This window comes from Phaeodactylum tricornutum, chromosome 12, assembly GCF_000150955.2.
Source record: "Phaeodactylum tricornutum CCAP 1055/1 chromosome 12, whole genome shotgun sequence".
Lineage (NCBI taxonomy): Eukaryota > Bacillariophyta > Bacillariophyceae > Surirellales > Neidiaceae > Phaeodactylum > Phaeodactylum tricornutum.
In genome coordinates this window covers 696,482-720,701 of record NC_011680.1, presented here as the reverse complement: position 1 = coordinate 720,701, position 24,220 = coordinate 696,482, and the positions used below count along the sequence as shown (strand labels likewise).

The 24,220-nt window shown below is 50.3% G+C and overlaps 10 protein-coding genes across 10 annotated transcripts; 5 read left to right on the top strand and 5 right to left on the bottom strand.

The window, feature by feature from the left end:
• Window positions 1-406: 406 nt before the first annotated feature.
• Window positions 407-3,299, bottom strand: PHATRDRAFT_47176 (predicted protein). The gene is made up of 4 exons (XM_002181217.1): window positions 2,479-3,299; window positions 2,106-2,437; window positions 1,767-2,001; window positions 407-1,743 (listed from the first exon to the last, which is right to left on the bottom strand). The coding sequence occupies exons 1-4, from the start codon at window positions 3,209-3,211 to the stop codon at window positions 1,736-1,738; spliced, it is 1,308 nt and encodes a 435-aa protein (XP_002181253.1). The 5' UTR covers window positions 3,212-3,299; the 3' UTR covers window positions 407-1,735.
• Window positions 3,300-4,358: 1,059 nt separating this feature from the next.
• PHATRDRAFT_47175 (predicted protein) lies at window positions 4,359-6,093 on the top strand. The gene is made up of 2 exons (XM_002181392.1): window positions 4,359-5,523; window positions 5,672-6,093. Exons 1-2 carry the CDS (start codon window positions 4,660-4,662, stop codon window positions 5,915-5,917), a joined length of 1,110 nt encoding a protein of 369 aa, XP_002181428.1. The 5' UTR covers window positions 4,359-4,659; the 3' UTR covers window positions 5,918-6,093.
• Window positions 6,094-6,410: 317 nt separating this feature from the next.
• PHATRDRAFT_47174 (predicted protein) lies at window positions 6,411-7,494 on the top strand (the record flags this gene model as incomplete). Its single annotated transcript, XM_002181391.1, has 1 exon — window positions 6,411-7,494. The coding sequence occupies one exon, from the start codon at window positions 6,411-6,413 to the stop codon at window positions 7,308-7,310; it is 900 nt and encodes a 299-aa protein (XP_002181427.1). The 3' UTR covers window positions 7,311-7,494.
• A 1,624-nt stretch (window positions 7,495-9,118) lies between these two features.
• PHATRDRAFT_4896 (predicted protein) lies at window positions 9,119-9,772 on the top strand (the record flags this gene model as incomplete). The annotated part of the gene is made up of 2 exons (XM_002181390.1): window positions 9,119-9,310; window positions 9,374-9,772. Coding segments are annotated over 2 exons (591 nt in total), but the record flags the coding sequence as incomplete, so codon positions are not given.
• A 158-nt stretch (window positions 9,773-9,930) lies between these two features.
• Window positions 9,931-11,826, bottom strand: PHATRDRAFT_47172 (predicted protein; the record flags this gene model as incomplete). Its single annotated transcript, XM_002181216.1, has 1 exon — window positions 9,931-11,826. Exon 1 carries the CDS (start codon window positions 11,818-11,820, stop codon window positions 9,931-9,933), a length of 1,890 nt encoding a protein of 629 aa, XP_002181252.1. The 5' UTR covers window positions 11,821-11,826.
• A 500-nt stretch (window positions 11,827-12,326) lies between these two features.
• On the top strand, window positions 12,327-12,944 carry PHATRDRAFT_47171 (predicted protein; the record flags this gene model as incomplete). Its single annotated transcript, XM_002181389.1, has 1 exon — window positions 12,327-12,944. The coding sequence occupies one exon, from the start codon at window positions 12,327-12,329 to the stop codon at window positions 12,723-12,725; it is 399 nt and encodes a 132-aa protein (XP_002181425.1). The 3' UTR covers window positions 12,726-12,944.
• Window positions 12,945-12,984: 40 nt separating this feature from the next.
• Window positions 12,985-15,027, bottom strand: PHATRDRAFT_47170 (predicted protein; the record flags this gene model as incomplete). The annotated part of the gene is made up of 1 exon (XM_002181215.1): window positions 12,985-15,027. The coding sequence occupies one exon, from the start codon at window positions 15,025-15,027 to the stop codon at window positions 12,985-12,987; it is 2,043 nt and encodes a 680-aa protein (XP_002181251.1).
• Window positions 15,028-15,319: 292 nt separating this feature from the next.
• PHATRDRAFT_47169 (predicted protein) lies at window positions 15,320-16,881 on the top strand. The gene has a single exon (XM_002181388.1). The coding sequence runs from the start codon at window positions 15,604-15,606 to the stop codon at window positions 16,807-16,809; it is 1,206 nt and encodes a 401-aa protein (XP_002181424.1). The 5' UTR covers window positions 15,320-15,603; the 3' UTR covers window positions 16,810-16,881.
• Window positions 16,882-17,008: 127 nt separating this feature from the next.
• On the bottom strand, window positions 17,009-18,279 carry hCDK1 (predicted protein; the record flags this gene model as incomplete). Its single annotated transcript, XM_002181214.1, has 2 exons — window positions 17,505-18,279; window positions 17,009-17,410 (listed from the first exon to the last, which is right to left on the bottom strand). Exons 1-2 carry the CDS (start codon window positions 18,243-18,245, stop codon window positions 17,009-17,011), a joined length of 1,143 nt encoding a protein of 380 aa, XP_002181250.1. The 5' UTR covers window positions 18,246-18,279.
• A 1,241-nt stretch (window positions 18,280-19,520) lies between these two features.
• On the bottom strand, window positions 19,521-24,214 carry PHATRDRAFT_47168 (predicted protein; the record flags this gene model as incomplete). The annotated part of the gene is made up of 1 exon (XM_002181213.1): window positions 19,521-24,214. The coding sequence occupies one exon, from the start codon at window positions 24,212-24,214 to the stop codon at window positions 19,640-19,642; it is 4,575 nt and encodes a 1,524-aa protein (XP_002181249.1). The 3' UTR covers window positions 19,521-19,639.
• Between the last annotated feature and the right edge of the window lie 6 nt (window positions 24,215-24,220).

Below are 24,220 nucleotides of genomic sequence, written 5' to 3'. Positions count from 1 at the left end.
AGAAAATGGAACACTTGGAACGAGAAGCGGCCCGGGTCGACGCCTTGCCCCGGGGACATCGCGAACGATCACCGTCCCCACCACCCGGTACGTGTCCGTGTGGCCTTTCCTTCGGACCTTCTTGCCGCATCCTCGTGTCTCGTCGCGTGTTGGTGCTTTGTTGTACAGATATATATGTATACATGCATACATACATACACAGATATTGATTGGACCGACGTATCTCACCATGTGCGCTCTCTTTTTTTGGGGTGCAGTCTACGGGGCCGACGGCAAGCGCCGGAATACCCGTGCCGTCCGCTGGCGCGAACGTTACACCGCGGAACGTCAAGATTTGCTCGAACAAATCATGAATCTCAATCCAGCCACACGTCAGAATAACCTCTTTGTCCGCAAACGCACCAAAAAAATTCGCATCCCTATCGAGAAACACCCTACTTACAACTTTATTGGTCTCATTATTGGTCCGCGGGGGAAAACGCAGAAGGAACTCGAATCCAAGACGGGTTGCAAGATTGCTATTCGGGGCCGGGGTTCCGTCAAGGATGGCGCCCGGGGACGACGTGACGGAAAAATCATGGAAGGCGACAACGAACCCCTACACGTTGTCATTACGGGAGACGACCAGCGGGCCGTGGATGCGGCCTCCGAGATGATCGACCAAATGCTCGTCGTCATTGACGACGAAAAGAACGTACACAAGCAACAACAGCTGCGAGAGTTGGCTCTGCTCAACGGCACACTCAAGGACGAAGAGTTCTGTCAGATTTGTGCCGAAAAAGGACACCGCTCCTTTGAGTGTCCCCGTCGGTTTTCGGTCAACAAACCCACGCTGACGGTCAAGTGTGCCATTTGCGGAGACACGAGTCACCCGACGAGGGATTGTCGACAAAAAGTGGCGCCGCCGACGGACCAGAAGAATGCTCAAGAAATCGATACGGAGTATTTGTCCTTCATGGCCGAATTAGACGGCCCCAAACCCACCTCGGCGGCGGAAGCGGCCAACGGTGGTCCGCCCAATCCACCTGGTGGGGCCTCGCCGGCTTTTGTTTTGCCACCACCGCCGCCCGCCGCCGTAAGCAACTTGCCTCCCCCACCACCATCGGGCAATCTTCCCCCGCCCCCTACTGGTGGTTCCAACTTGCCCCCACCGCCTGGCGTTCCTGCCTATCCTGGTCAGCAACACCAACAACAGCAGCACCCATCGGGTCCCTACGGTACTTACGGTGGGCAGCAGCCGCACCACCACCAACAACAACAAGGCTACCATAACAACGGATACGGTGCGCCACAGCAACAAGGCTATCAGGCCGAACAAGCTCACCATCAGCAGCAGCAACAGCCTCCGGGAGCTCCACAGTCGCAACAGCCTCCGGTGCGTCCGGGAGAAGAGACTACTGGTTGGGATCCATCGAGTTACTACGGACAAGGAGCCGGCGGCGCTGGCGGGTTTAACTGGTGGGAACAGTAACAACTGTTCGATTCATTAGGCACTTAAAAAAATTATAGGAGTGATCCTGCTGTACTGTTACAGTAGGCGGTAGTCGCTCGTTTCCGAAACTTGGCGATGAAAAATCCCATAGTATCGGCACTGTCGGTGGGGTCGAATCGTCGCACACGTTGGCATTCGTCCGTCGTTAATCCGTGTCCGGGCAAACCCGGTAGACCAACGCCAATGGTGATGGGCACCAACTCCATGACCGGATAGTCGTCCAGAATATGCCGCACCATGCGTTCATTCTCCTCCACGTGAAAGGTACAGGTACTGTAAGTCAGAATACCACCCGGTTTCAGCAAGGCCACTGCCGGTGGGACAAATTTGCGCTGATATGTGGCAAAAGCGAGCAGATCGTCCACCCGGGTCGGTCCAATCTGCAGTTTGGGGCGTAGACCCAAAGCGCTGCAGGGTGGATCCAACAAAATACGATCGAACGATCCCGGGAAAAAGTATTTCACGTTCAAGAGTCCGTCCCTCTCCGAGACTTTGGCCGCGGCGCGGATCTAACAAACCAAATTTATTGCTCAGAATGAGAAAGTGGCGAAACACACACACTTCCTCAAGGAACAGCTGCTACTCCGACACCCATCCACAGGCGCGTACGTACCTCGGCCACGCTGCAGCGAGGCCGCCCGGGCTCGTCCATACAGCATGCAGTTGCGTTAAGATGCAAGGGTACGATACTGGTACATCCTAGTGCCAGGAAGCGTTGTTTCATGGCGACGACCTTGGACCGACTCCGATCAGCGGCCAAGATCACGGCCTGATTTTTTGTGAAACTCGCCACGTGCGAGGCTTTGCCACCTGGAGCGGCACAGAGATCGAGGATTGTATCGCCGGGTTGAGGATTCAGTGCGTGTACCACGACGGTGGAAGGTAGGTTTTGTAAAAAAGCGTGCGTGTCCAGTACACCGGAAAGTGGGGGCAGGAGGGGCCCCACTCGTGGCAGGGAGCGCATGCGAACACCCAGTCCCTGTGACTGTCGAAAGAACTGGCGTGGGTGCAACACGCCTGGCCGATTCCCACAAAGACGCAGGTTCCAGTGTAGGACTCAACGGCAAGTCCACGAGGCCAAGACGGTCGTTGGGGTTGCGGCAAGTCAGCGTAGACGGCCAGGGCCTGCCCCACTCGAATGGAGGGATCTGCCGCGAGGATTCCGCGGACGAAAACGTGCGATCCGCGGAGAACCGCTTCTCCGCATAAGCGATCGCAAACAATCACCTTACACGTGGTGGGCCAGCCCAGGCGGTGACGGCGGGCGCGTCGCGCCTCGTCCCCGAACGATGAGTCGGTGTCGAGCTCCACCTGGAGGGGCGGTATTCGACATGAGGAGAGTGTCGTCGGAGACTGGGCAATATCAACCGATACGATATCCTCGAGCACGGCATGAGCCGCGACGGAGATTGGCAAGGGATTGGGCGTACAGAGGCCTTCTCGCTCGGCCCACTCATTCATTGCGAGAACCAGTTTGTCCACAACCTCTGTGCGCGTTGCGCGGATTGTATTGACGCGAAAAGTCGACGTCCGGGGCGAAACTTTCATGGCGGCAAGCACCTTTTCGAGATGCTGTTCGTGCTGCAGCTTTTGTGCTGGATCGTTGGCGGCGGGATACAGACCACGATACGCACCAGCCAAGTGCGTGCGAACGGGGGATGAAACGAGGACGCTTAACTCCTCAATGGAGAGTAGCGTGGGCCGATCCGAGGCGTTCATAATGGAAGTCCTTTCGTTGCATCAGCGCTGTCGACTGACTCTCACTGGCTTGCCGCGTTTGACACACACAGAGAGAGAGAGGGATACGATGCACCGCGATCCCTTTTGGTATTTGCACATTGTGTGTCGTTACCGAAGTCGACCGAGACAAATTCGCCAGACTAATTGTGTCACCGAGAAACTTTTGTAACGGTGACTTTGACCGGGCGACGGATGGGTTTTCATTGGAGGGATAAGGGTTTATAGCTAGTAGAAGAGTAGCTACAGTCATATGGAAAAGATCTACAGACAAAGAGAATTCCCGACAGTCTTGTGTTACATAAGTACGACAATGAAAGAACTATCGAATATAAATTTCGAACAACAATCTTAGACGCTTTTGTCTCAAGACAAAATACGAAAATATCTTAATAAGCGATATCTATGTAAGTTAGCGGATCAAACGGATTTTTCCACTCTCTATGTTACGGAGCACTACCAAAGCACAACCGAGGATGGATCACTGTTATGACAGTGAGTGGTAAACGGAGATGGGCGTTACGAACGACCTGCAATACACCCAAGAGACGGGACTGTAAAACTCAACTCGTTGACGACGCTCCCCACAGGTTAGACAGCGGATACGAGGACCTATGCATAGAGTGCAATTTGGATCAATGAACTTATAAAAGAATGAGAGGAAGATTACATTCTCTACAATCTAGTCAATCTGTTGTTCAGTCCAGTGAACAATCCCACAAAGTGCCAGCTCATCTTCAATCTTCCACAACTTCCATAATCTCAATAGGCAGCCTTTCCCCCACATGTATACCCTGAACCCTATTTTACATTTCAACATCAAAATCCAACTATAAAACCAAAGTGTACATTGCAGTTTTATAGTAGTATTAGAATTAATGGTATCGTTTTGAAGCTGTGAATGAGACGAATCCAGGTGTGGGGTCAGGGTTTAAGCCTGACTTTGATTTGGCGGGTCCTGTGGCAAATGTAAATGAATTTTTGGAAAAGATACAAAGCTCCGTTGTGTACAAAGTTCCGTTGTTTACGGTACATACCTTCAGAAGTATGAGTCCCATGCACAACACCTATGGTGAGTAGAGATTCTTCTTCCATCCCACCATGTGTCTTGTTATAACCCCTTTATTGACACAATCGTATTTTCTATGTTCCAATCTTATCTCCTGTGTTCCAATTATATCCCAGTCCACCTTGGTCGTGTAAACATGTGGAGACCAATCACATGCGGTTCCGGAAACATAGCAATTGTACAAACGCAGTACTCCGTAACACTCTAACCGATAATATCAAGTGTTTCGTTCTCGAGAACGTTGCGTATTTGGAGTAAACGGTAAATACGTAAACAGGTCCAACGAGGGAAGCGGAAAATCTAACATTTCGCACCGAAACGTCGGCCGGTAGCTTCCATCTCTGGTGTTAAACTACTTACCATGGCCCGAACAAAAGTTTCGTTCGGAACGGTTCCAGCAACCCGCTTTAAGCACTCACGAATTGTGCTCGTCGCGGCGCTCGCCGCACTGGCATTTCTGTTCTCGCAAGAAACATTCGGTTGGACGGAGATACCCGCGATGGCGACATTTCTTCCGTGTGAGACGGACGTCGTCTACCGGGGCCCGGCGGGCATCCCCGCCTTGCGAACACGGGCCGATCTGGGACCACTGATGCAAGCGCGCGGATTCACACACGGTGCCGAAGTTGGTGTACAGAGTGGCTCGCACGCGAAACAAATCCTCCAAGCTTGGACCAGCTGCGAACGCTTCCATCTTGTAGATTTGTGGGGCCATCAAGAGAACTACAAGGATGTGGCTAATTTCCATCAAAGCAAACAGGACGAGCTATTTCAAGCGACACAGAACCTATTGCAACCTTGGCGGGAAATTGTAACCTTCCACCGGATGCTTTCGACGCAGGCGGCCCGGCAAATTCCGGATCAGTCACTGGACTTCGTTTACGTCGACGCCCGCCATGACTACTGCGGTGTAACAGAAGACATTCGAGCGTACTATCCGAAACTCCGACCGGGTGGTATTCTGGCGGGGCATGACTTTCTCTCCGTTGCTGAACAAAAGGTTGTGGACTCCAGTCAGGACTGGTCGGTTTGCATGGATGGCACGGTAAACGCCGGAGCGGTCAAAGGAGCGGTAGAGCAGTTTGCGCTCGAAGAAGGGCTAACATTCTCCGTCGTATACGCCGAACGTCAGAACGGCGCGTACCGATCTTGGCTTCTGCAGAAACCCACACGCATGGAGTGCGTGGGGCAGATGGGAGGCTATGGCTCGGATCTTGTGCGGAAAGTGAATTGAAAAGGGCTTGCGAAAGGAGCCAAATTTGAAGAAGATGACGATCCAATCTTTGGAGTAGCAGACAATTTTACCAGTTGGCAATAGTGCGGAATATTGACTAGCAGGACTTAGACGCTTCCATTTACCAAAGTATCTGTAGGTTGTCGTTGGGCATTCTACGCGCGTCGAAATTCCCTGTTTTGAGCCCACCCAAAAGTCTTATAACCGAAAGGAGACGTTTTTTCGGAAGGATGAAGGCTTGGTCGAAGCCCTAGGTAAGGATAAGTCATTGATTGCTTCTCATTACTTCTGCCAAGGTGAACACAGTCGGGCAGTCTTGGCTTGTCAGCGATTGGCGTCCTTGCGGCCAATGGTCCACGAAAATACTTTGCCTGCTCTGTCCTAAGGGAGCGTGTGTACCGGGATAGCACAGTCCAACACTGGACGACTGGCTGGCAAACTCGAACCCTTCACAGGTATGAATGTCGATCTCCCCGGTACGATAGCAATGTATCATCTGTCCCCAACGGAATACAACTCTCTCCTACATCGCCCGGAACACTACTGGAAATAATGTAATGTAGCAGTACAGTTTAACGCATTGGTCCGGAATATCCGGCGTTTCATCTTCTTTCTAGACACTTACAGTTCGGACAAATTTCTATTCGAAATAGTGGTTCATATGTGAGTAACGGCTATTTCTACGAACGGTAATCACAGTCAAAAGTTTTTATCGTAAAGTCCCATGTCGATAATACATTTCATGAATAGCACCCAGCGGTACAGTTTACTGTTACTTTTTACGTCAGCTGAAAAGCGAACCGCAGCTATCAACATCATTGAGCACATCTGACAATATCAGCGTCTTGTCATAATCTCCTCTTAAACAATTGAATACAATGGTCAAGGTATTGGCTGCTCTCACAAGGATTAGGGCGAGCCGAAACGATTCCGTATGGAAGCTTCTCGTGATAGTACTTCCCGCTTTGGCTGTTCTGTTTTGGCTGTTGCTCACGGTTCATGGACAGCTAGGCTGGATGAGGACGCCCGTTGTTGACTGTAAAGGTGCGGCGACGACGACTCCACCGTGTGAGACGGACGTCGTCTACCGGGGCCCGGCGGGCATCCCCGCCTTGCGAACACGGGCCGATCTGGGAGCACTGATGCAAGCGCGCGGATTCACACACGGTGCCGAAGTTGGTGTACAGAGTGGCTCGCACGCGAAACAAATCCTCCAAGCCTGGATCAGCTGCGAACGCTTCCATCTTGTCGATTTGTGGGGCCATCAAGAAAACTGCAAGGGTTCGGCTAATTTTGATCAAACCAAACAGGATGCGCTGTTTCAAGGGGCGCAAGACCTGCTGCAGCCTTGGCGAAATATTACGACCTTCCACCGGATGCTTTCGACGCAAGCGGCCCAGCAAATTCCGGATCAGTCACTGGACTTCGTCTACGTCGACGCCCGCCATGACTATTGCGGTGCCACGGAAGACATTCAGGCGTACTACCCAAAGCTTCGACCGGGCGGTATTCTGGCGGGGCATGATTATCTCTCATTTGCTGAACAAAAGGCTGCGGACCCAGGTCAAGACTGGTCGGTTTGCATGGATGGCACGGTAAACGTCGGAGCGGTCAAAGGCGCGGTACAACAGTTCGCGCTCGACAAGGGTCTTACGTTTTCCGTCGTTTACGCTGCGAACGGAGGGGACCGATCGTGGCTTCTGCAGAAACCCACACGGATGGAGTGTGTGGAGGCAATGGGAGGCTACGGTTCGGATCTTGTGCGGATAGTGAACTGAAATAGGCTCGATAGGAACCCAATCCGGAGGGCCATCGTGCGATGAGTTGGCTGCAGCAAATCTACATAGCGGATTGTTCAGGTGAAGAGAACCGTCCTTAGGCTTCACAGTCTAGGCAAATCTCGGTTTCGCATTACCAGTCGTAGAGAGGTTTTAACTGTAAGCAAAGATTATTTCCCCCTTTCATGACAGTCTGTCTCCTGCTCGTTGATGCCGGTTAAACTAAACAATACGACCAGCTAACGTAAAGTCTCTGCAAGCAAAATGGATGTCATGTTGATCTAACAGTAAGTACCAGTACCCTATCTCACGGCTTCTGGATTGCCATAGCCTTTTCTGGGAAGTCTTTCGAGCTGGTCGACGTCACTACAGACAAAAGCTGCACCAATCAAATCGTTGATATCGTAACCTGTTCCTTAGAAGAGCGAGACAACATTATAGACCGAAACCGCAGCCGTCGACCGAGAAGCTCACAAGTTCAGATACATCACATGTCTGTGGTTGACCAGAGACTCTAGAGCGAGCTTCTTTCGCCCGTTTGTTAGAGTATTGCTTTCCACTCAGGAAGCTCCTCTCGGAAAAGATCTTGCGAAGGAGAAAGGGATTCGTCCAGACATTCCGCAATGGCACGATTCGGGCGGTTTGGACGATGCTTGTTGATCCTCTCGTATACGCGTCGTTTGCTTTGGTGCCTGTCGACACCTGTAGTAGCGTCGGCCTTTGTTTCACCCGCAGTATTGATGAAAGCCCCATCAATGAACCTCCTACCGAAAGATCCATCTCGACAGAAGCTAGTACCGCTATTTGTGGTTGTAAATCGGGCGGCCAAAGAGGAATATCCGCACAACAATGAAAATTACAAAAAACGGACCACCGAACAAAAGATCAGCAAGACGGCTTCCACTGTTGACAACGGGGAAAACACTATCGCAATTGCATCATCTAAAGAGAGATCCCGTCTATCTAGACCGGAGCGAAAGGCTTTGGAACGAGCCAGTAAGAAACAACGGCAGATTCGGCAACGGAACGGCGCTGACCTCCAAAAATTTGCACATAACTCGTATCCCTTGCACTCCACGACATTGCCTGCACTTACACCGAGCTCGACAGCGGATGACGTGATGCGGGCTATCAAGCGTGCTCAAAATCGTCACGATGGCGACGACATGAATTCCATTGCGCAGTTTTTGTTGCACGAGACGGACGAAGTATTTGCCTACGGCTACAAGGGATCATTACTCGCCCGTCTCGCCGTAGCAGCTTTGCACATGAAAAACCATCAGGTCGCGACTCAAGCTATTCAAGAACGGCGAACAGAATACAGGTTGTCGATGATGCCCATGGAGAGTGCCGCCATAATCCGAGGGCTGCTTCGCGTTCACAACGTGACGGATGCGATCGCCATGTTGGACGACGAACTCTCCTTGCCTTTGCAAGGAACAGCTCTCACAGAAGCTGGCAATCAGGACCGGATCAAATATCGGGCTCTAGCGCTGGCATCAATTTCTTCTCGTCACTTCTTTCAAGGTGAACCCAGTCGAGCAGTCTTGGCTTGTCAGCGATTGGCGTCCTTGGGGCCGATGGTCCGTGAAAGTGGTTTGACTGCTGCCGAAGTAGATATGCCGTGGGAGCGCGTTTTACGGGGTGCCGCACAGTGCCAAATTGGACGTCGTGCCGGCAAAGTAGAGTCTTGCCCAGGTATTGATGTGGATCTCCCCTGCAATGTGGTATACTCCGTCCTCAATGCTATGACGACCTTTCCTGCCGACAACAACGATCAAGTGTACGAACTGCTTTCCAACGCATTGGTCCGACGGGTAATTTTTGTCACGGGTGCCGTGACCATGGAAGGATGCCCACCATCAGATCGTGGCGAAGCAGTCTTTATTGGTCGGTCCAACGTCGGTAAGAGCAGTTTAGTCAACATGGTAACCAACCGCAAATCATTAGCGTACACGAGCAAACGCCCCGGGAAAACGCAACAGTTCAATTTTTTCGCCGTCAACGACAAGCCCGGACGCGAAAAGGAGCTCAAGTATGGTGACGTTTTACCTGGAGAAAAGGATCAAGATTCGTTCAATATTGTAGATTTACCCGGGTTTGGCTACGCTAAAGTTCCCGAGGAGTTGCGGAAAGAATGGTCCATCTTTATGGATGCCTATATCGCCAATCGAAAAACACTGCGGGTTTTGTTTCATTTAGTGGACGGTCGCCACGGTCCGACCGATGAGGACGCATCGATTATGCGACGCGTTGGCGACTTGTTGCCGGGCTACGCAACCTATGTAGTGGTCTTGACGAAAGCGGACAAGAATGTCAAGGGCGCAGCCTCGAACAAAAAGGCCGGCAAAGTCTCCAGTGATGTCGTGGACGCTGTTCGTCAAGCCATGAAACAAAATGGTGTAGGTAACGCACCAGTCATTCTGACATCGGCTGAAACAAAGCTGGGCCGTGACGATATCTGGAGGTATCTACGACTGGCTGCAGAATCATAGTATGCTCGTTTTTCGAGCCTATATTACACGCCGAGTGTTGCGACGCAATGAGTGATTGTCATGGCTAAATGTACAGATGACACTAATAAATGGTTTCGAGCTGCGAAATATTTGCATGTTTATGTTTACAAAATCGCAAAAAAACGGTCGTCTTTCCAATCAATCCGCATCGGTGGGAGGAAGGCCCATCGAAGATGCTCGCTTATTGAAGGTTGATGCTGCTGTGCGCATTCAGCGCTGCAGTAGGTAAGGTAGCGGACTAGTCGCAGGCGCTGTACCGATTCCCTAGTTCCACAAGACGAACAAGGAAGTAGGCGACTTTTGGACGTGTTGTCGCTGGCCTTTCGACGACGCCAGATAGTGAGCTCCGCAGCGTCAGTACCCCACGGTAGACAAGGGAAACGCTGCAGCAAAGCAAAGTCATCCATTAATAATTGCTCAAAAGTTGAATTGCCGGTAAGGCCCCGGAATTCGCCAACGTGCACGAAAAGCGATCCTCCGTGTTGCACAAAGGAGCGCAACGCGTCGTAGGCCATGGTTGAGTCCGGGGGTGGATAGCACAGTAGCAAAGCCTTGCTAAATGTGTGCGAGAAATATTTGTGGAGCGCACTGGACTTGCCTTGGCGTACCGAGACATATGAAGGGGTTGCACCGTGATACCCATTGTGCACGGATGATGAATTGGAACCACTGTTGGTTGGGTGCACGTCGAACGCTTCGGTCGAAATGCCCGCTCGGATGAAAAGATTTGCAATATATCCGGTCCCTGCTCCCGCCTCAATGATTCCTTGATGCATACCGTACTTGGATAACAGAGATGGAAGCTGAGAAATGACTGATTGCGAAATTGTAGCATACGCGTACAAGTGGCAAAGAAAGTCGCGGCACGAGTCTCGCCAGGCCATCCAAAGTGGTGGTGCCGGAGTGTCGTGCTGGTCTAGCTGGTTCGACGGCGAGACTTGGGCGAACCAGGCGGTGATGGTTTCGGTTGTGGAGACTAGACCCGAGAAGTCGAACAGCAGCACCGTTTCCAGCATACGATATTCGTGCAAAGTCTCCAAAATGTGCCCATGCTTGGCACTGCTGCGGTGGGTCCAACCAAAGCGATCCGTCCAATCGGATGCTCGAGGAGTATTGGTCTCGGTCCGTTGCAGAAAGAGACGCAAAGCTATTTTGGCCTGTTGATGATCCGTAGCAAATTGCGATTGCCCAAAGTATTCGCTGGGATGAGGAATCCTTCTAACGGTATCAGCATCATGTGGAAGTAGAGGTATTTGTCGTGTAAGTTGCAAGTAGTACAGCTGGTAGTAAATGGCGTCCGAGTGGATAATCCATCGAAAGGCCGTTTCCTTATCCAAGAACTCTTTGTCGGCCTTGGAATGTAGCACAGAATGAAGAGAAGATCGGAAAATCTTCCACTTTGCTTGTAGTGTGGGAAAGCGAATGATACTGCCGTGTATCATGCCCGTATCCAATTCTTTCCAGATTCGCCTTCCGACGTATCGAAGAATGGTATCTGGACCCTCCAGAGACCCTTCTTTCTCTTTCGCTTGCCGTAGAATACTACCGACAGCTATACAACGCAGATTTCGGACTCCAACGAAAAGAATACACCACCATGGAAATTTTGGATCTATTTCGGCGAGGTGATGCACGGCCGAACGTCGGCAACGACGGCAGGTGCCCTGCTTATATTCTTTTCGGGACACGGCCCATCCCTTGCACACCGCGTGCGAAGTGAACGTCTCGCCCAAGCGAATCCATTGCGGAATCGATGATCCTATGACAGTGCGCGATTCCAAGAATGCCGTGTACGCTTCCTCCTCGTTCAGTGGCGACGACGCCGACTTCGACACGACGTCTCGCTTACGTTTGTGTCGGGCCCGCGACGCCAACGCCGACCGCTCCGGGTCCGCTTCCGCCTCCATTTTACCGTAGGAGACTTTCGTATCCTTTCCTTCCGCCAAGGCAAACACTTCGCCCCAGGCGTCATCGGTATCGTTGGTCGTCGCCATGGTGCGGTACACCAACATGTAAGGGTTGATTATGAATGGTGCACGGGCTTGGAAATTGGTTGCTCGACAGTTTCGCAAATTGCCATTCTGTTTGTCAAACCCTAAACCCTGACAATATCGACTCCCCAACGCGTGAGAGTGAGCACAATCAACGACTTTCCAGACGATATTAGGCTTGGAACGAAGACGTGACCATTTCTGGCTAGGTACTGGACAGACACGGTTTATTGTTACTGTTGGTTCATAGGAAGACGCCGGCAATGTAGAGTAGGAAGAATAGCTTACAGTCAATGTCCATGATTCCGCGGTATTTGTTCGGCACGTCCTCACTTTGGTTGTGGATTTGGTGCCTGGACTGCCGTTTGCTTTTTCGCTCGGCATGTTCGTTCCCTTTAATAACTCCTACGCCTCGTCCCGGCGGAACTCTGAGCACACAAACAAAGTGTTCGTCGTCAACACACATATTCCAGCAGAGCACTGCGATTGAGTATCAGTCCGACGAATCCATGTACGGGCGAGGGGAGCGGCACTTGACCGCTGTGTTGGATGAGAACGACGTGGTAGTCTACCAGACCGGCACCTGGCTCGTAGATGGGGTGTCGGTGGGAGAAGGACGGGCCGGCTTTGCCTACGCACAGGTAGAAACCATCCAGCTTGTTTGGACACACAATTGCGAACACGGCGTCGTCCGAGGATTGGCCTTGGAGCTGGTGCACGACAAGGACAACGCGGACTCGCCTCCCATCTTTGTCCGCCACCAATTCGACCAGATAGAATTCGGCCCCGAGCAATTACTTGCAAAGATACCCGTGGAGTGGGTCAACGACAGCCAAGGTGAGACGAAAGCTTCCTGTCGTGCCTTAGTCTCGGTAAATGACCAACATTGGCAGGATTTTCTGGTTTAGACTTTTTCTGTCGGGTTTATCCAGCATCGCCATGGCTGAATTTCTCGCGAGATGGTTCGCGGGTTTTCCTTTTACGTAGATGACGATGACATTGTTTGAATAGTGAGCATGTGTAGCCCACCAAGTGGGCTTTCTACTCATCCATACGAATCCGTAATCGCGAATGTACCATCATTATACTAATGTAAACATTAAAGATGCGCCAACCTGTAAACCACTACTCACAACGACACCCAAAATCAAACTACGATTGTTCAAGCTACCGCATCCGATTCTTCTTTTTCGACTGTGCATACTTGTGCTTGCGTTTCCAGTCCAGCGTCAGAGCTTTCCGTTCCTTGTTCCATTCCTCCTTGACACGTTCGTCGTTGCGATAGCCCTCGGGGTCTTGCAATATGCGAGCTCCGTCATCCATGTGGTAAAATCGAGACACGTATTCGTCAATAACTTCGGGCGGAAACGTCAATCCACGATGCCGTCGTTTTACAGAGTTCTCTCTTTGCAACGCACTTTCCTCGACTAGCAAACGATGCGGACTTCCCGTTGGCTTCTCGCCGGCGCCTCGTTCCGCCATAGATGGATTTGGCACGGAAAACCCAAACGAAAAGCCTGGATCTGGATCTGGCGTAACTTCTGCCTTTGGTAAGTTGGCGAGCGCAAACGAAAACGCAAAACCCCTCTCCTGCGAAAGCCCGGGCTCGGTTTCTGTCTGTACTACAATGGGTGTTCTGTCCGTTTCCCGCGCTTCCCGAAAGACTTGCTCGAGTTTGCCCTGCTCGTACACGTCCGTAGCGAGACCTTCTGCGGTGGGTTTTCCCATTATCTCCGGCTGCTCTTGCTTTTCGTCCGCTGAGATGTTGCCGTCTTCCTTCGTTGTGCTGTTGGAAGAGTCATCTTCTTCCGTTTGATCTTGCCCGTCATTCCCGGTGGTTCCCTTATCCATCAGGAACTGTTGGGCAGATGGTTTGGTTGGATCGTACCGAAGCATTTGACCCGATTGCCACCCCGTCGATGCCTTATTTGGCTTGTTGTCTGTTGGTGTTTCTTGTACAGGATGTGATTGGTGCACTTGTCGAAAGCTTGGAAAAATGGAGGCCAGTACATTGAGATTCGACTGGATATCGTCTTTCAGGTCGGTGGTGTCTTCGTCAGCGCATGCGGTTCCGGCTGTCGGCACGAATGAGTCGGTGGCGTCGCCATTGATTTCGATATCGTTGTCACCATCATCACTGCTCGTCGTACGCTGTGCATCGAGTCCGGCGGCAAATTCGTCCACGGCCATGACGTGAAGAACATCGTTGAAGCTGTTGGTTGTCGATTTTATTCGTGCCGGAGGCGACTGGGAATTTTCCGAGGAATCGTCACTCGACCAAACGTAAGTGTTTGCGGACAATGGTTTGGAGGCTGATTGTGCATGTTGCTCTGTTCTCGACTCCTTTTCCGAATGGGCTCGTACGTCAAGATTCTCATCGTCCAACGAGCTTTCGTCGTCCGACCATACGTAGGAACCGTGGGGTTGGTCACTTGTACGGGAGGATTCCGACGAAGAGCTCTCTTGGTCACTTTCCACGTCTTTGTCAGCTTGAAGATGCGTCCGTCCAACCTCCACCGTTGGAGGTCTCGTAGGCACGGCGACGGACTGGTCAAAGCGCAGACGCACGGCTCTGTTCCAGTGTGCCTTGCGCGAAGCCGAAACGGCTTTTTTGGCGTCCACTGTAGGATCAACGTGGTTTCGTTTACGTGCGAGTCGAGCAGTCTGTTTGTAAAAGTCTCTCCAATTCGTCACGTCGACGGGTTTGGTATCCACTTTCCAGGACTCTTCGCCGTAGCCGCGCCGTATTTTCAAATGTCGCGGGAGAGTAGACTCGGGTCGCGGTGATACTGGTGTTGACGATGCTGACGGTGGTATTGTCGCGTCTGCGGTAAGCGAAGCTTGGTTTTCCTGTTGTATCTGTCGTACTCGAATTTCCTCCGTCAGTCGGTGCAAGAAATGGGGCCGGGCCGCTTGTACTTTCAGTTTGCAGCCCTTCCATTTGACGTTGTGAAGAAGTTTAGCGACGGCTTCAAGTGGCGTACGTTGCGCGGGAATACCGTCGCTGGGATTGTTATGGATCGGGACTGCCGTAAATTGCACGTACGATGGCCCTTCGTGGAGGTCACGTATTCCGAAGGCGGCTCCGACGTCGTTGGGGTCGTTGACAGTTAGCAACGACGATTGCAGACGTTCGATTGTTTCTCGGACGGTCAATCGAGCAGGATCCAATCCACCAATGTAGATCCGTTCCTCGTTTGGCTTTGCCATGCTTTTACTGTACACGATCTTCCAATCAAAACTGTCACGGTCAAAAGGACTTTGTGATTATTCATCCATCCATCCATCCATCACCATCGCGGACCATTCGGACAGTGAACAATGGTGGGCATGTCGGGACACAAGATTCGTCCCGGGATTCACGGACTGATGGACAGGCGATGGAAGGAATCCCGACTAGGAATTTGCACGCAGGGAACAATTCAAAATTTCAAAACCTTACCGTCGTCGAGCCCTGCCGCCAAACGCCGCGTCGGGTTTGCTCCGTTCACAAACCGGGGCACCGGGCACGTACATTCAGTTAGCTATTCTGAGCAACTGTTAGGATGAAGAGGTAGAAGGTTACGCAAAGGCCAGCTTTTCCCTTCGATCGCGACAGTGACGAATCGAAAGTCTCCCAGTCAGTGCCAACGTGCGCGTACTGTCGGTAGACGTCTCGGCGGCGAGCGTTCTTGATTTGTACTCCTGCGTTGCCTCTAGTAAGTTGCAGCTACCCAAGCCAGGTAGCTGAGAGAAGCAGAGAGCGATCGAGTGGAATCCCAAACACAGTGACTTGACTTACGTTCCATGATCTATCGAGGGGCCGTGTCGATTGTGAAACGACCCTCGCGTGCCAGTGCTTCTCCAAGCGAGTCAATCGCCACTGTCCCATCCGTCACGACTCGGAAACCTCACCCCATCATGTCAGATTCCGTCTTGCCTTCCACGGCTCTCGTAGCTTTCTTTGCTTCCTGTTACGTCCTTTCGGGGGTCTGTCAACCTCTACTCATGACCGTCTGTAAGGAAGCCGGACTCGCCGATCCCACTGCACAACTTTACATGGTCTTTTACTACGCCGGACCGGCATCGCTGGGGTTCTGCTCGTCGTCATCCGCATCGTCGACTTCGCATTCCTCCCCTCCTTCAGCCCGTTCCTCCTTCCGCAAACAGCTACAGGCATCCGGGATTGCCCTTTTTGACATTGGGGCGCAGGCCATGAACTACACCGGTGCTACTTTGGCTGGACCCACCCTCTTTGCCATTATATACAGTTCCGTCACGGTATGGACCGCCGTCTTTTCCCGTCTACTCTTTGCTCGTCGAATCCGACCAATCCAGTGGATCTCCGTGTGGACGGTCTTCTTTGGTCTCACCATCACAGCATGGGGCGGCATCCAAACGGGAAACGATGTCGCCCATGGTACTCTGCTCATTCTTGTCGGTTCCATTATGCACGCCGCCACCTACGTACTATCCGAAGCCGTCATGGACGGACCGGATGGACTGACCATTTCCCAAAATACCGCCGTCCAAGGCGCCGTCGCTTTCCTCGCTCTCGGCGCTTGGCAAATACTCTACACCGCACCGCACTGGCACGCCTTGCTCCAACAACCCCTCCACGAGGCCGGTACTTCCGCCCTCCGCGCCACACTCATACTCTTCGCTTTTGCGCTGGCCAATCTTGTACACTCTTGGACCTTTTATCACACCATCAAGCACGCCGCTGGAGGTGCCACTACCGCGGGTGTCCTCAAGGGACTACAGGCTGTCCTGGTTATGGTCGCCGCCCATATCCTGTATTGTGGCTCCTACGGAGGCCACGAAATGTGCTTTACCCGGGCCAAATTTCTGTCGCTTTTCCTCGTCGTCGGTGGGGTCCTGCTTTTCGGAGCGGCCACCCCTACGCGCTCCAACAACAACCTCGTGTCGACCACGCGGACGGCCTGGAAACGACCCCAAGGTTACGAGGCGGTCGACAATCAGGAAGAAGCGGAAGAAATGACGGTAGTATGACGCGAAGACACTCGAGCCAGCAGACTCTCACAGAAACAAATACTCCCGACAACACCGACTACAACGAAGCGTAAAGTAGTGATTGTGAAGCATATGTATAGGCGCTAGGCAAAGTGATGGTCATTACTGGACTCCTCAGGTCGTGGCTGCCACCTTGTGTGTGTCAGCCGCTTGGTTTGGCTCCGTAGGGATACACTTCTTACGGGTCTGCATTTCGGCGGGGCGCCACCGGAAGTGAAGACGGCCGGAAGTCACCTACCTCTTCCCAGATCAGTTCTTGGAGACGGATACGACGAAGCTTTTCCTTTTCAAACGAAAAGTCGAAAGGCCTCGATGACACAGGTTCATCCTCCGGGTTGTGAAGCGGTTCAAAAAAAGTGTGCTTTAGAGCTTGCTCAACAGTTGATCGTCTCCGTGGGTGGATATCCATCATCTTGTGCATTGCATCCAAAGGTTCTGGCGACGTTCCAGGGAACTGCTCCGACAAGGATACTGGAGTCGTGCTTGGGAGCTTTCTCATAAAACGTTTGGCCTTGTCCGACGTAACGAAGTCCAGATCAGAGTCGGGGAGTTTGCCAAGCTTTCTAGCAATGATTGTCAGCTGCACATTAATAAAGCACCATGAAACGGATAAAACAAATGTCAGAGCGAGCGTCTACCACATTTGACAGGTAATTGGGACTTTGAGAACGTACCTGATCAATGTAGTCGTCGCCGGGAAAGAAAGGCTTTCGAAGAATTAACTCAGCAAAGATACAGCCAACGCTCCAAACATCGATTGGGTATGAGTACTCGTGACAAGCAAGCATGATCTCGGGAGCCCGGTACCATCTCGTTACGACATATTCTGTCAACATCATTGTACCACCCCGACCTTCCTCTGGATCGTGAATGCCGCGAGCAAGTCCAAAGTCGCAGATTTTAAGGTCACAGTTTGAGTTGACCAAAAGGTTGGATGGCTTGAGATCGCGGTGTAGGACTTTGCAAGAATGAATGTACTTGAGACCGCGTAAAACCTGGTAAATAAAATACTGTACATGGTCGATGGAAAGCTTTTGTTTGGAATATATGATCCGATGCAGGTCTGTTTCCATTAGATCAGCAACAATGTAAACGTTGGAAAAGTCTTCCAGGTACGGAACAGAGGGTGGCATCATGTCAACAATTCGAACAATGTTTTCGTGTCGAAAATGCTTGAGCAGTTTTATCTCTCTTAAAATCCGCTTAGCATCGATCTCGTCGGAAAATGCCTTGGGTACCATTTTGATGGCAACGTCTACATCAGTAACGGCATCTTTGGCGGAGATTACCACACCATACGCACCCGAGCCAACTGTTCGTATGAGGCTGTAACGCTGGTCTACCGTAAAAGTGTGTTTACCAGCAGGGAACGAATGCGAGCGATAGGGCTGCGCAAAGGTCACCGTGTCCTCCATTGTCGTCGAAGTAATATCATCACGACTGTCAATGTGTGCATTCATAACCACTTCCATCCCGATCTCCGAAACGACCGAGTTGGCATCGCCTTGATCGGTGGAATAGCTGCAGGTAGCCGAAGCCGTTGGAGCGGTCGCAAACGTATGGTGATCCTGCTCGTAGTCGTCAATCTTCTTAAAGGATGGCCGAAGTTTCCGATGTCCTTTCTCCTGCATAAGGTTGTCAACGCGGGCCTTGGTAGACACGGCAGAATGAACTGGCAGGGAAGCGCGTTCGTCAATGTCGCCGCTTTGCCGGTGCTCCGGGACTTCGTCCATCGAGGGTTGAGCGGCCAACGAAGCACCACAGGAGATTCCTGAAACCTTTCTAGTCCACTTGGCCAGTTTATAGCCGAGTGAATCTTGCTTCTTCGAGGAAGAAATAGCTGAATTCGGGTTCAAAGGCTGAATAGTGGTGTTGTTCGAGCTCCCTCGGCTACCACCACGTTGATAGTAGTAGCCTCGGCTTTTAAATGAGTGTGGTTGCGTTATTTTGACCCTTTTCTGTATCCGCACACACTGAAATTTTCAATGCGCGTTGCAATTAGCTCAATCGAACTGGTAGTAAATATCACTTCTCTACGATTATGAGATGATAACGAACAAAGGAATCACCCTCTCCTCGTATTTAATTCAAAGATGAGTCCACTAATCCAAGCAGAGGAAGCGCTATTTGGCTGTGTTCAATAACGAACAGTGTCGGCAGAAGAAATGTAATTGACCCAAGTAAAAACCAGCGATGTGAAAGCTTTGGCCCAACGCTTTGACAGCTTCAAAGAAAAACGGTCCTGCCAGAGTATGTTGACCTTCGACTGATAGTGGAGCATTTCATCGTGCGCAGAAAAAGTGAGCGTCGGGGCGTTATCTTTCATTTACTTTTCTACAATTTTCTTTTGTAAAAACTGAATATCAAGTTATTCAAGCCTTTATACTACATCCAAAATCAGTTTCTTCTTTCGATCTATTTATTCGAAAAACTATAGTTGAGATTTATCAAAATATATCGCAAAACAGTTAGCTGCGTGCAAACATCGTAACTCTTAACTTTGTCACAAGCTGTTGCTAACGCAATGGAAATAATCATGGTGACACTTTCAGTGCCCTGTGCTCATTCCGACATAAGCTACCAATGCGCCATAGATAGCTTCACTCTGTCTTGCTATCGAATGCTGCCTGTCTCAACTACTAGCTTTATGCAATTCCACACATTTTGGATAAAGCACGTACCTGCTGATGCCTTCTAGTGAATACCAAGTCAAAGGAGCTGATTGTGATCCTGATGATTGACACTGAATCGTTTACTACACATTCCCCTGCAATTTTTCCCTTATAGTTCGATCATGGAGCATTTGTTATCAGTCAAATTTACAACTATCTACGTTTTCGTCGTCCCGCCCCTCATCTTGTGTGCAAGAGAGCATTCGAGAAAACACGCAAGTCAATGCGGTGGTTTTCAAATTGATATTTTCCTCTTCGCCCTTATTCCTATCCTCTTGCAGGTATTGGCTTCGCCGACGCAAAAGACCTTCAACAGACTGTAGCAGGACTGAAGAATGCATAGGGTTGTCATACTTTACTCCTCGATCACACACTCTTCTGCGATCCGCTCGTTCCTTCCGATTTTTTATTGCCGTCAAAATTTTGATATCTGCGGCTCGCCGACGCGCCAATTTCTTCTCGACTTCATTTATGCGTTCTTCTCGAGAACGTCCAGCACTCTGTGATTGGTCAGATTTCATGGTCTTGGTCACCGAATGTGAACGCTCTCGTGTCCCTGCGTTCACTCGGAAAGGTAACGGTTTCGAATTCTGTTGGCACGCAGAGCTCGACTCTAACATTCGAGCTCGATGCGAGTACTTCGACTTTACCTGTTCGTTTGATATGCGTCGCGTACGCTGCTTGTCATCTCGATCCACCACATCAAGCTGTTCATGTTCTCTGTTCTCCTGAGAGAGGTTCAAGGCGTTCCGTTGCTGGATGGTCGACTCCTTCCTAATACGCTGGTTTTCAATCCGTGCCAAACCTCCCGTAGAACCGGCGCTTCTTCTCACGTCAAACGATTCCAGATTCTGAGATTCATTTACTTTTTCGAAGGAAGGCAGATTGATAGACGAAGACTGGTCTGTCGATACCTGAGGAGACCAATTTTTTTCGATACACAAAAATTCCGCATCCTTTTCCGCCTTGGCCTGCTTCCTTTTGGAAAGGAGCACCACTTCAATCTTTTTTATGGTTTGAACTGTAGCTGGTTGTTTCATGTTTGGGATCGTGCAAACTTTGTTGTCGGCGGAGAATTTATTTCCAGACAATATCAATAGGGGGTTTGTCTGTTTTGCGTCCTTCTCCTGTAAATCCAAGCCGCGTCTTTGTGTAGTAAACTCAACGGAATGCTCTGTATTGCTTTTTGCGGCGGCGATGGCCACTTTTTCGTCGAAACAGGTCGAGACTGTGCCAGGAAGGCTTGGAAGCCCATTCCCTGATGGTCTCAGAAGTGGTATTTGCGGAATGAGCGTTGTATCGATCGCTTGTAAGTCCGGTTTTTGTTGAAGACATCGTTTCAACTCAATCTCTCCTTTTTCATCTGTACCTAAATCCCCCTCATGGAATAGATGCATAGAGTTCGGCTTGGTGGGTGACAATCCATGTTGACACCTAGCATTAAGAGCGGTAGTCGAGCTTTTTAAGGCTTGATGTTCTTCCGTTTCGACAAATATAGCTTGTATATTGGAATTAACAGGCTTGTCATAGAGACTTCCAATATTCCGATCATGTATCCTGACCGTCTCCGTCCGTGCTCTTGCGCTTATTTTGGGTGGGAAGACAGCAAATTTTCTCCCTGACCATCGCGTCCATCCTCTAGCGATTTGTTTCTCGAATTCGAGTCGAGGCACCTCCACTCCGCCGTTCGGGGATACACAGTCGATGCAAAGCGACTGAACCTTGACCAATCCGCCTATATTCGGAGACCGCTGCAATATTTGCTTCTTGTCGCAATCCAGTTTTCTTTCCAGAGATATATGTTTCGTACACTGCAGAATGTCTCTGTTGGAACCATCATCCGAAAGAAGCATGTTTGCGTTTCGATAGGTGTCACGTTTTTCATGAAGAATAGGCTCAACATGTTCCTTCTCGGATAATCGAATAGGGGAAAGGATCTTGTGGGCGTAAATACAGTCTTCAAAAGGAATGCTTTCAGTGCTTAGTGAAATAATGCTTGACCCACTCTTCTTCGACGTCATACCTACGGAAACCTTATGTAAACGCGACAAAGCACGGATTCGTCGAAGCGAAAAATGAAAGTCTGCTCTCGTCTTAGCTTTCTTCTGCCCGGAATTGACAGGTTGAGTGTCAATGTGATGTACTTTGTCATCTTTTCTGGACGCCTCTTCGTAAATTTCTTCAACAGAGCCAGATGTGTTACTGTGTTCTGGGTAAACCTGTGTTCCGTAAGAACGGTGGGGGCTCATTCGCATGCTCGTCTCAGTCACCGTCTTCAATTTTGAAAGATAATTTTCTGCTCCCTCCCGGGGAGGGGCAGCTTTTGGCGGAAGATCGATTAGAGACGACGTGTCATGAGGTCCCACTAATTTTTTCTCCACAGGAGTCAAACTTGCTCGAGAGGATTTCAATTTTGACGTGGATAATCGATTGGATCTGATTTGATAAGGTGAACTTTCTGGCTCTGTCGGTATCCGATCGCACTTTGCATCCAAACCTCTTCGCTTGGTCGCGGCGCACGTCATGCGATGATCCTTACATCTTTGTGAACTTTTCTTCAACGAGTGTACCATAGACCTCACTGGTTTTTTGCAGGATCCATGACAGTCAGTGCCAATCATGACCAGGTCCTCTGGTTCGTTAATGTTTGGCTCTACTATTTTGGATGATTTTCTCAAAGGAAAGTCATTTCTTGGCTTGAAGCCAACCATTTGTCCGTGCGGTGATTCCTTGCGTTTCTTTCTCTTTACCCTGGCAGTCTCTTGTGTAACTGAACTGCTTTTTGTTGTACTTTGGCACTCGACCTCCACTTCTCCGGTACTGTGAGTTTGTGTTCGCTGCACATGAAAGGGCACTTGTAATGCGAGTTTCATTGGGCTGAGCGAACTAGTAACGATGGGTTGACGTATTTCGTCCCCATATGGAACTAGGCTGTATGCTAGGCTACCACCATCTACCTCTATTGATTGCGTCGCTCTGTCGATCATGATTTCTTCGGAAGCTCGCACATCCTTTAACGTCCCGGTAGCGTCAGAGAGAAAAACGTTAACTTCAAAGTCCTTCTCGCTAGCTAGAATTGTGGAATGTCTTTCTTTTGACGACTTGCGCGCAATTTCCCAGGACTGCGTACTGTCTTCCACGTACGCTTGCGCACCCACCTCTTTGTAACACCTTCCAAGTGCATTGGAATGCTTCGTTGTTAGTTTCGAAGCCACGGAGCCGGAATCCAAAGGACTTGCTGGTTTTGAGCAAGGTCGTTCTTCCTGTGAGGAGCGGATAGCCTTATCAACCAATTCAAGTGGTGGAGTAGCTCTTGTTGACTGGGGTGCTGCTGTGCGTGAAGGAGACATGAGTTCAATAGATTGCTTACGGCCCATCTGCTTTTTTCCAAGGATTTTATTGTTTTCTTGCCGATTTATTTCGCAAAGCAGACTTTGATCATCTGCTTTCACTTTGAGTTTCAGATCAGCGAACTTCTTTTCCCATAGGAAGGTTCGCTGTCGTCCTTCTCTCAATTTACTGAACAAACGCCGTCGTTGAGTAAACGACCTGGGAGATGAGATCAGAGCGGGAACAACTTCCACATTTCCGTCTTTGTCGTAGGGAATCGTATATTTCAAAGCGGCAGTTGGATGCTTTTCATCGCTCGTTTCAAATGGATTAAGTTCTTGTTCTAGAGCATCTACTTTCTCCCGAACACTTGAATTTTCGAGCAAAGAACTAGTCGAGGAAAAGTGAAAAATAATCTCATTTTCTTCATCTGATAGACTTAGCGGCAGAATGTCTTCCCTCGAATTATCGGCTGCAACGTGGCTACTTTTCTTGGCAAGCTCAAGTCTCGACGTCTTGATAATTGAATCTCTCTGAGAAAGTGTCTCTTTGTTTTGAATGACATTGAACATCCCCGATGATGTTCGCTTTCGCGGGCTGATCGCCGGTAAAGCGGGAAATTCGGAATTAGTTTTTGTGGACAGCATAGGTGTTGGAACCTTCGATGATGCTCCCTGTCTCCATGTTTTAAAAAATCGTCGGGCTTCTGGCGGGACAGAATTGAATTTGAAGCTAGGCACTTTTGCACCTTCGTCTTTTAAGAAAGGTGGCGAGCACTTTGAGATAACGCCTGAGCTTCTCGAGACCGAGTCACACACCTCTGGACCAAACTCATTCGAGCGGCATCCATTTTCCACTCCAAGACTAGTTGCGCTCTGTACGCTATGTGTTGCCTTGAATTCCAAACTTTTCTGAAAAACTAAACAGATTTCTTCGCTTGCTTCATTTGGCTGTCGCTCTTGACGAGATTCTCTCTTAATGGGCTCGACAAATAGAATAGAGCGAGTCCTGATGTGATGATCTCGGCTTCTCGGGCTTTCGAAAGCCTGTGACGTGTCCTCGAAGTACGGGGCGCCATCTGTGTCTGAATTGCTTTCCGTTTCATTGCTGAATTCTTCTGAGAACAGAGGTGACTCAGATTCGAAAACGGACTCTTCCTCAATCGAGAACGTGCCACGGAGCTCCTCCGGAAGATACTGATCGGCCATTCTGTCGGCAAGGCGTTCGATCCCTTGCCATATTGTTCGATGCGAAATGCGACGTGCACATTTCTTTCTATTCATCAACGAATGCTCGTCGGCTGAAATTGAAAATAGAGTAGAGGTTCCGGGACTCTGTGCCATCTCTGGCCCATAATTGCGTGAATGGTCTGACTTTGACATGGCGGT

What these genes read in the sequence shown, in the direction of transcription:
- PHATRDRAFT_47176 (XM_002181217.1), bottom strand. Translation starts at nt 3,211, where the DNA reads ATGAACGCCTCGGATCGGCCCACGCTACTCTCCATTGAGGAGTTAAGC. An exon ending in CCACGCCAGTTCTTTCGACA is followed by an intron (nt 2,438 to 2,478) that starts GTCACAGGGACT and finishes CCCTGCCACGAG; the next exon opens with TGGGGCCCCTCCTGCCCCCA. An exon ending in CTCGCTGCAGCGTGGCCGAG is followed by an intron (nt 2,002 to 2,105) that starts GTACGTACGCGC and finishes TTGGTTTGTTAG; the next exon opens with ATCCGCGCCGCGGCCAAAGT.
- PHATRDRAFT_47169 (XM_002181388.1), top strand. Translation starts at nt 15,604, where the DNA reads ATGATCTATCGAGGGGCCGTGTCGATTGTGAAACGACCCTCGCGTGCC.
- PHATRDRAFT_47175 (XM_002181392.1), top strand. Translation starts at nt 4,660, where the DNA reads ATGGCCCGAACAAAAGTTTCGTTCGGAACGGTTCCAGCAACCCGCTTT. An exon ending in GCTCGGATCTTGTGCGGAAA is followed by an intron (nt 5,524 to 5,671) that starts GTGAATTGAAAA and finishes AAGTATCTGTAG; the next exon opens with GTTGTCGTTGGGCATTCTAC.